General features: G+C 43.1%; 1 protein-coding gene across 35 annotated transcripts in view; it reads left to right on the top strand.

Annotated features, from left to right (window-relative positions):
• NCKAP5 (NCK associated protein 5) overlaps window positions 1-11,632 on the top strand; it is a 440,024-nt gene that overhangs the window by 203,051 nt on the left and 225,341 nt on the right. For 3 of the 35 annotated variants that reach the window (XM_080599376.1, XM_080599384.1, XM_080599379.1), the window contains exon 1: window positions 299-500. The exons of 28 other annotated variants lie outside the window; for them this stretch is intronic. Coding sequence is in view for 1 of the 7 variants with exons in the window: in XM_080599373.1 (XP_080455499.1) it covers window positions 6,735-6,808 (74 nt within the window). In the remaining 6 variants the exon portion in view is untranslated. Of the gene's footprint in view, window positions 1-298; window positions 501-1,843; window positions 6,809-11,632 lie in introns of those variants that run through there. 4 more of the 35 variants (XM_080599373.1, XM_080599381.1, XM_080599380.1 and 1 more) reach the window with 4 other exon arrangements.

Raw genomic sequence — 11,632 nt, 5'->3', positions numbered from 1 at the left:
AATTCGCTAATTAAACCCGAAAACCTGCCCGAGCTCCGTCCGTCTCCACGCTTAGGCTCCCCTCAGCGTGCCGTGCCCAGGCTCCCACCCCAGACCAGCGCCCACACACCGACCCGGCGCACTCCTGCCCCGCAGCCCTTCCCCTTCAGGCCGCTTCTCGCGGCTCCCCCCGGCGCTGTCCCCCCCCCCCCCCCCAAACCGGGGGGGCTTCACCTCCCGCCCCGGGCCGCCCCCCCCGCCGCGGGGAGCCCCCTCCGCCGCCGCCGAGCTGCCGGAGCCATTGAGCCGCGGCTGATGGCGGCAGATGGGCTGCAGCTGACAGCCCGCCGCTGCTCCCGGCGACGGGGACGGGGCACGGCCGCCCGGCGGGAGGAGCCGCCCCCGCGCCTTAAACGGCCGGGGACCGAGCCGGGGGACGGGGACGCGGCCGCCGCCGCCGGAGAGCGACGTTAAGCGGCGGGGGGCGGCCCGCGGAGCGGGGCACGGGCTGCCCCCGGCAGGTAAGCGCCGGCCTCGCCGCTCCCCTCAGCCGCCCGCTTCCCCCTCGCCTGCTCCCGGCAGGGCGCGGCCGGAGGCGGGCCCGGGCCCCGGCACCTGCTCCCGCCCCGCTCCCCGCCGGCGGGCAGCGCCGGGCCCGCCTGGTCGGGGCCCGGGAGCCCCGGAGGCCCCGGCCGCCCTCCCTCCTTCCCTCCCTTCCTCCCGGCTGCCTCCGCCCCGCGGAGCTTCCCCCCCTCACCCCCCCCCGCCTTAACGCGGGGCCTCCGGGCCCTGTTGCTCCAGAGGCAGCGGGTTTGCTTCTGGCAGGAGCACCCTAACGAGCCCTTGGGGTTGTTACGGGGGTGTTCTCGTTCGTCCTCGTTTGATTTGGGGTTCCTGTTCGGCTCCTCTGCACCCATGGAAAAAGGGGGTGGTGCTGGGGGGAGAAGTGGAGCGGGAAGGAGGGCGCCCCAAAATGAGTTGGAGCGATGGGGTGTAAGGGAAGGCAGCGTGGGGTCACCCAGCGCTGGTGGAGAGGCTGCTGGTTGTCACTCGGTTGGCTTTACGCGGGTGTTAGATCTGCTATCCGTCTTCTGAGGTGGGTTTGACCTGAAAATACCCTAAATAAGCTTGAAGAAGCGTGACTGGGCCTTGCAGTTTCCCCATAAGAATAAAAGAACTTCATAAATAACAGCATTGCTAACTTGCTGTACATAAGACCCTTTTTCTCAACATAACAATAAACAAATTTAAACCATTTCAGTCTCGGACCCATAAACGTCCAGCGCAAATTTTCACTTCCCTTAAAAGTGGGTATTTCAGATAAAACCCTTGTTTACCCGTGGAAAGCGAGCGAAGTTTTTAACAAGTGAAGTAACGTTAAATAGCCAAGTGATTTACATCGGCGGGGTTGACTGTATACATTACGGGATTGCAGATAAGCTGTGTAAGTAAACAGGAGCGCAGCGCTCTGTTATTGTGCGTGGCTATGGAGATATCATGGGACTTCTTTGCCAGTTAATAGCATGAGGCTTCGTGGGAACTGTTTGATCTGCAGGACTTTTGCTTGGCAGTAGTTTACTTAAGGTTATTACACTCTGTTTGGAGACTCGTATTTGCTAGCCATTATTGCATTCTTAGCTCCAGGCTTCCCAGAGTTACAGGTTAGTAGGTCAATAAAAATTGTGCTGAAATGCTGGAATTGACAGGCTGGATTTTTAAATGTGGTTGGGGAATAACTATGCAGCAGGCGGAACTCTAAGGAATTTTTTTCTGTGGGTTTTGATGCTTGTTAGTGGTGATGAACCAAAAATACTTGTTTTGCCTTGAATACTGAGAATGTTTTTCCATTTTTTTGTTAATACAGGGAGCAAGCTATATAAGCCAAACGCAGTATGCCCTTTCAGGATCAAGTGGCCAGTAGCCCTAGCTGAATTTACCAAGACTTGCTTCCTTTTGTCAGTGATCACTGGGAGTAATGCCGCTGGCATTGGTTGAAGCTTGCCAGTAGCAAGAATAACTGTCATCAGGTCCCCACTACTGCAGATTTACATGTTCCTTTAAAACTTGAAAATTACCGTGCTGTGCAAGGAAACAGTATGGAAAAGTATATTGTTAAATTGCCATTGCTTAAAAAATACTCTGACAAAATCCTGAGTCTTCTGAATTAAAGCATCCCAGAACTTGCTCATGAACCAGCGGTGTGTCGCAGAAGCCCAGGTTGGACTCCTCCAGTAGCTGCAGTGCATGGTGCAGTCACAAACACAAATTTCAAGTATTCTGCCAAATACTTGAGACTTGTGATTAACTGTGTGCGCGGAGCAGCTCCATTCATGTCATGCCGTACAATTTACGCGCTTAAAGTGAAGCATATGGCCCCCCCGTGCCCAGCTCAGCAGTGTGCTGACAGTTAAGGATGGGTTGGAAGCTTGGTGCGGAGCTCTGACAGGAAAATGGGAAAGAACGAAACTTCAGGATGGTTTTGGCATCTCTTGTACAGTTTCCTCTCTCACTGCACATTGTTAAATAGTTCTGATAGGAGCGTTACATCCCTTAGCTCAAATGTAATCAGTTGTATTTCTTGGCACTTTCAGTCTGGTCTCTTTGTCGCGGTGTTTTTAGAGAGTTTCCTCAAAGTTATTCCTGCCTCTGCTTTTTCTCATCTGTGTCTTTCCTGTTAATCGCATGCAGCTCTTAATTACTGACAGGATTTGTTGCTGGAGTGAAGTCTAACTGTATGTTTTAATAGATATTTGGTGATGCCTTCTTTCTTAAGCAAAGAACCTCCCTTTCTGTACTAATTCTGTCGTGGTGAACTTCTCCACTCCTGTGCCAGGTCAGGTTGGTTCCAGCTCTTGCAGAGCTGTGCCACTCTGTCAGATGAACCCTTATGCAGAGACGCTGAGTTGCAGAAACCAGGTGTTGTGCATAAATCCACTTCTCACACTGATTAATTTTCCATTTATGACCCTGATTTTGCAACCAGTTGAACACCTGCTTAACCTGAGAGTTACAGCATCAAAATAGAGAGGTGACTGGGTGTCAGGTGCGTGTGGAGGTATTTGCAGGATTAAGGCTTGCATAGATGTGCTGCACAAAAAAATGTAGCAGACTTAAAAACGACAACAAAAATCAATCCCTTTTGCGTTGCTCTTATCCTCAAGAATCATGGTTGGTAGTTGCTATCAGTTTATTTCGTTAAAATGTATTCACATAGTGGGATGGAGCTGTCTTGGGACTGGTATGAAGCAGCAGGAATTGTTTCTGCTTGTGTGCGGAGGTTGGAGCCACTTTTTCCTACTGAATCTGCACAGCGATAAAGTTGAGATTGTCAGAGCGCTAGTGCAGAACTGCCACTGCTCAGAAGTCAGACAATGGAGAGGCAATTGTAATAGTACTTGTCTGAGAAAATCGACCAGGAGCCTGGTAGGTTTTATGTTTGTTTCCATTTTGAAGAAGGTCCAGAGGAATTACTACAGCAGAGTTCTGTTTATTGTTTCTACCTCTGTCATATTTAGAACTCATTTAAATTGTGTAATGGAAACTCTCTTAGGAATGACCAAAGAATTGACAGAATTAGGATATTAGTTAGTGGATACAGACCTAAGCTGATATGGATAGAATTAAAAATAAAAAATAAGGGAAATTCTTCTTCTTTTCTTAATATATTCAAATGATTTAAACATTAAGAGAGAGACTGGGTGTTCTGCCAGCAAGACTTGATATGCAAAATTCTTCTAAAAGCCAGAGACCCTGGAGTTCTCTACTTTGATAACTGATTTTTCTTCTATACTTATTCCTTGAAATGAAAATATGATTTTTTTTTTTCAAAAGGAGAAAAGCTTTAAAATACAGAAACTAATGGCTCATAAAGGAGAGTCAAGTACTTCTTCCTCTCTTGCTGTGGCGTATGCACTGACAGTTCACATCTGAAACATAAATTATTCCTCAGAGTAATCAGAATGAAAGTAAGATCAGGAGAGGGAAAAAACAAGGTATGGAAAAAAGTTTGATGTATCGCAGAAACAATTTTCACCACTGCAGTATGTTGTGAAAGAACAAAAAGAAATACTTTTATTTTTCCCATCTTCCTTCTTAGGATCTCCCTTAAATCTGTGCTGTTATGGAGATCTGAGCCAAACATTTACCAGTTGCTTTCCATATACATCTTTGTTCCATTTTCTAATAACTTTCCTTGCATTGTGTATAACCCCCTTTAAATAGACTCCTGGCTCCTCATGGCCTGTGTTGTTCTAAATAGACAATGCAGCTGTTCTCTCATTACATTCACTTGGATCCTTAAGGCTTTTCAGTTCTTCTCCGTGCCAAGATTTTGCCCATGTTGTTGCTCTAATCCACTACAGGAAGCTAAAATCTTTATTCCATTGTATATTTGCTAATAAGAAAATGTCTTGTGACCGACCGTGTGTACCAATTCCTTGCAATGAGCGATTCTATTTTTCCGAAGATGCTCGATGTCCTTAAGAATGATCAGTCCAGTTTTTGTTGTCACATCATTGCCATGTGTGTAGTTCTTTCTGTGGAAAGAGAAGTGGATCTCTGTTTTTTCCTTTTCTCTTTCTTTGCATTAATTGCTTGTATACCTCTTCTCCACATCCACCATGGATGTCTGCATTCTAGCATATGTTACTAGTCTCAGATACAGAAGCCGAAGTGCACTCTGTAAGATGCTGACCCGATTGACTTGCAACCCGAGGGGCAGATGTGTCTGTAATAAGTATGCAAGACACAATAAATAGGGAATGTAGACCAAACCAGTGTAATAAACTCATCTTCCTCTTCATTTGGGCTGAAGTCTAGAGCTACCAGTTGAGCCATACTCAATATGTGGCACGTTTTGGCCTTCTTTGCATGGGCAATGAAGTGGTTCCTGGGGCCTGCTGAAAATGAGGTGGAGTCACAATCATTCCTGCAGAGGAAGACTACTCCGGGTGTTTGGCTAGGAAAGACATGGGTGACAAGTCTAGGCAGCCACCCATCCTCACCACAATGTTCAATGATCCCACAGAAGGAAGAAAAACATGGGGCAAGTAGGATGACTCTGTTGTTTTAAGCTGGGGAAGACATAGATCTGTATGGCAAGGAACAGGACCCACAGGCAGCAAAATCCTGAGGAAGATCAGGGCAGGCATTGTGAACGGGTGAGAGAAGGGATCGGGAGGTCAAATGATGAGCTTCGTCTTCTAAGGTGAGGAGGAAGAAAACAGCCGTGTTGGATCTTGGTTTACTTCCTCTTGAAAGAAAGTGATGAAATCGTGTTCAGAAAGAGAACTGCAGGTTTGGAGGAATGAATCAAAGGTAGAGAATACTTAGATGCAGAGGTATGTTCTCTTAAGTTTGAAAAGTAGTACCAGGAAATTGTGAGAACTAGGGAATAAAAAAAATGTAGCAGGACAGTCTGTCGGGTCTTGAGATTCGTGATACAGATGTTATGAAGTGTGAAACCACGTTGTAAAACTGGAGGAAAGGAAATGTGCTATTAAAAGCTGTTAGAAGTCCTTTGTTTTCACTGGGATTTTTCTGGGGTGGAGATACTTATATCAAACAAAGGGTAAATCTTTTTATAAGTTGTTAAATTATTTTAATAAAAGCTAATGCTGGCGCTCATCACTGTAGTATGAATGCACTTAACATAAAAAAGATGATGGCAGTACTCCCTGATGGGTTTACTTCATAGAGTAATGAATAGATACTTGGGTATTTAGCATGTATATTGTTGGCTGATTTTAGGTTTTGTGCTAGGGTGGAGGTAGGGTAGGTTGGGATGTATCGGTATGTGAGCTTCTCTTTCCCTTGGCGTGGAAAGGCGCTTTTAAAAGGAGATATTTATGGCAATACTTAGATAAATATTGTTAGAGTGTGGATTAATCTCCTTAACATCTTCACTCAGCAGTGGTGTAGCTGTGATAGGCTTAAGGATGGGTAAGCAAGACGAAGTTTTCACTCATGGGTGTCTCTTAAGAGATTAACATGGAAAAGGAAGTCAAGCTTTTGGCACATAAGCCCTATTGTCTGCCTTTTTAGTTCTGTTAATCTCCTCTTTTTAATGATGGTGGCACAGCCCAAGTATTTTTGAGTGAAATCCAAGTGAGCTAAAATGTACCTGGCTTGTTTAGTAGTAGCTGGATCAGAGCTCAGTGTGAAGCGTGTAATAAATAGTTTTGCTTCATTCTGCTGCAATCTTACACTGATAAATCTGTTTGAAGATAACAGGTAAATTGGTGAGCTCTCATGAACCCCATGATTGTAATCTGTGAGCCAAGTCCAGTGTTAAAGTTTGATAGGTGTTCTGTAGTTTAGGCCTACACCCTGCTTTTAGCTGTCTTCTGCCAACAGGCGTAGATACTGTTAAATGCAACCATATTTATGGATGCTTGCTGGTTATCTGAATAATGAGCTACTAGCTGTTAGCCTAGTGCCTCTTCTGGTATGTTAACCAAAATCACACATGCATCTTTTTTTATGAGCTGGTACACCAAATTACCAGCGTTTCAAGCGTCCTTCGGGGCGTTGCGTTTCCTTACCTGAGTAGGCCCACATCCAGGTAGGGTCACTTGGCAGCTGGGAGCACTTGGCTCTTGATTAAACACAAACCAGGTCTGTGTAGTTGTGACCTGCCTGGGTAGTCCCCAAAAGCCATTTAAGTGAGAATTACTGGTGTGGGCAGAAGATTCAAAGGAGACTTAGCAAGTGTTTTCCAGAAGCGCTGCTGTAACAGGGTATCGCAGTGGGACAAAATGGTGTCGCTCTGTGAAGAACTGAGCTCTGCTTGTGTACTTGAGGTGTATATATGCTGCTTCCTTTCATACAGGTACGTTTATGTATGAATTAAATCTTTTACTACTTTCCGAATGCCATTCTTGAAGAAAACCGTATTTCAGAAAGTTTAGGAGCCTGTTACCAAGCCTGTGGTTGCTGCTCTGTGGAACGATTTTGTGGCTGGTGGTGGAAGTTGCCACATGCGTTTGCAGTAGTCGATCTCTGGCTTGTTTGTGTCTTACCATTTGAGTGAAAAACCTTGCATAAACTATCAGCATTCATAAAAAATGATTTTGTCAGGCTGTATTAGAAATCGCAGCTTTTGTTCAGGCTCACTGTATGAGATAAATCCCTTCCAAAAGATAGGTGTTTCAGCTGATACAGTGTGACAGAGTTAAATCAGATTAGAGGTTTCTTCTTTAGCTGCAATATCTATCTAAAGATAAGACAAAATTATTTATATTGTAATAATTAATAAAATATTTTCTATATAAGGAACTGAATCTACACACTGATATTTGAGGTATCTGTCTAGTTTTCCACATTTTATAGGTTCTTTGTAACAGGTTATAATAATTATCAATATGGGCACAGTTCATAAGGTGTATATTATCTAACTCTGTAATATTACTATAATGTCCTACTAGCTGTGCTCCCAATAACATCAATGAATACTTTGCTTTAGCTAACATGCAGCCAAGTTGTAAAGGTTGACAATTAAGACTGGTGCCTCTGGCTATCCCAGTGAAAGTAGCGTTTTGATTTTTTTCTTTTAATGTTGTGCTGGGATGAAGGCCAGTTGGCCTCTAAAGATAGTTTCCATAGCTACTGTCCTACACGGAAAGAAACTGCTGTTACAGCATTTTTCCTTTGGACCTTTATAGGTTTTATGCAAGCTGTCAAGACAATTTAATTTTCATCAGATGTATCGGTTATTAGCTGTTGAAAGCAAGGGGGCATGGGAAGGTATATATAACGAAAAAAGCATTAAACTATTTAAAATATCAAGAGATTTCTTTATGTACACAATATGAACATGTTTCAGATTTACAAAATCCCATTACCGCAGCATCTGATATGCCAGAATGCAATCTACGCTCAAAAGACAAGGTCCTGAAATTGCTCAACTTTATTTCTGAGAATAAGCGACCTGTCATTGATTTTCACTGCTGTGTGGTGTTGGATGTTGGGATTTAGATTTTTTTCATGCCTTTTAAAAATGAAACTTAAAAAAACCCACCTACCTGTCAGAAAAGCTCACCAACTTTCAGAAGTTTAAAATAAAAACTGTTTTATGCTTCGTATGGATAGAAGAGGATAAAAAAGGCAGTGAAGACTATGGCAGTATGTGGTGGGTTTTTTTTGTTTGTTTGTTTGTTTTTTGTTTTGTTTTTTTTTATAGAAAAGGCATTGAGCATGAGCTTGATTCCCCAGGCAAGTAGGGCTGATGCAGCCTTGGTTTTGCTCCTCAGTGAGGCTGCAGGCAACGCCACCTCCTTGCCAGGGCTGGTTCTGGGAGCTGTTGGCATGCCATCAAATTACCAGCCTACGCCCCATGCTTCCCCTAGGGGCTGAGGCCGAAGTATGTGAGTACACAGACTGTAATATTAGAGCAGTTTGTGTAAATTTGACACCTCATTCTCTTTGTATGAAGTGTTGGGCTGGGCTGTGTAACATCCGAAGGGTCCGCGGGGCGGCAAGAGCTTTTTCTTCCCAACTGCAGCGTTTGGTGGGTCCTGAGCCCTGCTAGCTCCAGCTCCATGGTGGTCTAACTCTTGAAAATCCAGCTAGGTGTTTGTCTGGGTCAAATCAGCTGGTGAAGTACGTGTCAGTGGGACGGGCTGCTTGCCTGAAGTCTTACATTACTGCTTGGTATCATGAGTGTAACTTCCTAGGGTATTTTTTTATGCTTCTCTTCATTAATACCTTTGGCATTACGAGGTGCTTGTGTGCATTTTCTTACAAACATTTTCCTCATACAGAGACTGCTGACTGATGTTTTGTTAAATGTTTTGCAGTCTTTGTTCTGCAAGATGCCACTAATTTTAAAGAAAATATGGCTTTGAGAAAGCTGTAAGACATGACCTGTGTATAGGGGAAAATAGGAATTATTTAGTACCTATCTAGAAAATAGTTTTCTCTTTGTCATTTGCACTTCTGAGAGGTTGACAGCTTTGTATTTTTGAGTAAAACTGTGCTTTTTATAGACAAATATAGAAACACTGTCTATAAGGAGGTAAAGTTTTTCATAACATTTTCACAAGATAGTACTGGGGGAAGATGCCTGCTGAATGGTAACGTGACCTCATGTGTCTTGAGAATTCCTTTTTCCTGGCATCTAAGATTTGGAAAAAAAGCATGAGTAAGCTGACTGCAGTAACTGTAAGTTTAGCAGGTAGCTGTGTAACCATTGTGTGCTAGGCCATTGCACTGATGCAGGGTAAGAACTTGTCTGAAAGAGGACATCATAAGAGGTGCTGATGGAAAGCCTGAACCTCACAAACTGAGCCTGTGGTTGTAGGGCAACGCACGACCCTTGTGTTTTGGCCACGGATTCTCAACGACCGGGCTTCTGAAGAGATGAATATGGATGCAGAGTGCAGAACAAAATCCTAACGCTTTGCTTCCACGTGGAATTAGATATTAATAGCTTTCACTATAAAACATGTTTTTAATGGGAATTGCAGCAAAGAGCATCTGCTGGTAAGGAATAATCTAAAAGCATGGGTTTTTCTGCTTCACTAAAAAAAAGAATCCTTAACTTGCCCTATAGATAACCTTTTAATGACAGACAAAACTAATTAAGACAGTAGCTTGTTAAGAAAAATATGTCAGCATGGAAGTAATCTTAGCGTATCAAAATATTGTTTTTGCAGCATGATTAAACAGGCGAAGGTATTCTGCTTTGGGGACTATAAGAAAGGAAGGTGAATGCAAACATCCCCTAGATACCGATCCTCCGAGTTTGGAAAAGCTCTGAACACCCATATTACTAACTCAGAACACTAATAGCATACATTTTGTATTGAAGAGGATGTTCAATTCTTTTAACACTCTTGTAAAATACTGCTAAGAGCCACGGACAAAATTTTCCTCGTGAACCCTGGTTCTTGAGAAGATTGCTTCAGCTGCCTTTCTCACAGACATTTGCCAGTTACTGGTGGGGCTGGGTGTTAAAGCGGATGCTTATTGCAGCCTCATACCGATCCTCTGAATTCCAGGTAAATGCATACCTTTGGTTTAAGCAGCAAATATTCAAGATGTCCATGTGTGTTTTCTGTCAGCTGTCTTGACCTCATAAACTGAAGGCATGACCATGTCATGTCATGGAGTTTACCTGCAAAGTTGATCACCAATTTCATATATGGCTGTTTGTCTTCTTCACTAACATTAGTACTTTAAGTGTAGTTCAACTTAAGCTCAAGATTAGGCGCACCTAGGTAACAGGCAGATGCCCTTTACTGGATTTATTTGTCAGTCTGGCTTTTGCCTGGGGAATTAAATTTTGAAATAATCAATACCTTGATTTCAGACTGATGTTTTCCTGATTCTGTAAATGAGATAATTCTTGAGGTGATGTTACGTGACCACTGTTTGTGGTTTTGATTTTGCTTCCTAGAAAGGTGATGTATCTGGTTAGTGGCAATGACAGCAATAAGTCATTTCAGACCACAATTTATTACTCAGCCTCATAAATAAAATACTGGATTTTTTTCTGCTGTGAAATAATGGCAAGGAGCTCTGTTCAAAAATAAAATTGGCTTCAAAATGTTATTAGTTGAAACTGGAGAAATGCAGATTTGCCTAAGTATCTGGTTGACAGTTGAACATCAGAAAATCTGTTATTACTTTAGACAGTTAATATTTAAGTCATTTTTAGTATACACTTAATGTTTGTTTGGAAATGCATGAATGCTAACACATCTTAATCGTGATTCACCCTTACCTTTTAAATTATTTATTTTGTTTGCTGAAATTAAACTTCCGTTGAAGTTGACGCTATTTGAGCTTTGAGAAGCTGGACTCATTCACAGAGCAGATCTTGCTGATGTCCTTGGGGAAAATCATTTAAGATGCCCTAAGAGGGTTTAAGTTGTCTGGGGTTTCTTGAAGGTGTCTGCTTCCCTGGTTCAGGTTTTAAACAGAAAGCTTTCTTTTTTGTCTTTCTCCAGATAGCATTTCCGTGTAAATCGTAGGAGTACACATTTTCATAATTTTGTTAGAATTCTGAGATGCATCATGAGTAATTAGAAAAGTTTTAAATTACAGTTTTGTCCCAGCCTTGTTGATCTGTACTAGCTGAAAGGGCAGCTCAGGATGTGCCTGAGCTTATCTGAAAGTTTTCAATTTAACATGAAGTGATCAATGTTTAAAGATTCTGTATTGAAGCAAATTCTGGTCGCCGTATAACTGCGCTCAGTAAAACAGCTTGAGTAAAGCAGGTGGATCTCGTGCCAGTTGCTGTTCAGCTCTTGCATCATCCCCAGACAATTACCAAGGCTGTGATTTGACTGTGTGAATTTAAACGACTTCATAAATACACACAAATACTTTCATTGCTCCAGTAATAATTGTGATGTGTTTTGGATTTAATTTTCACTGTCATTAAGTGTTACACTGGCAGAACTGTCATTAAGAACTTAGTTTCTCTATCTTTACTTGACCATGTTTGAAAGTGTTTTGCATATATTAGCATATGCCGTGGCCATTATTTAAAGTGACAAGGGTAATTTCTGTATTAAAATTAGCCTGTGTGCGTGCCAGCCACTGTTTGATCCAATGCAAATACTGCTCTTTGAGAAGCTCTCCTCGGTCTGGGCGATGGTCCCTGTAGATCCGTGTCCTTCTCAAAGCCAGTCTTTTCTTCTCTTTTGGG

This window comes from Anser brachyrhynchus (genome assembly GCF_964034855.1).
Source record: "Anser brachyrhynchus genome assembly, chromosome: 7".
Taxonomy (NCBI): Eukaryota; Metazoa; Chordata; class Aves; order Anseriformes; family Anatidae; genus Anser; species Anser brachyrhynchus.
Note: the sequence above shows the minus strand (reverse complement) of the source record. Positions and strands in the feature narration are given on the sequence as shown.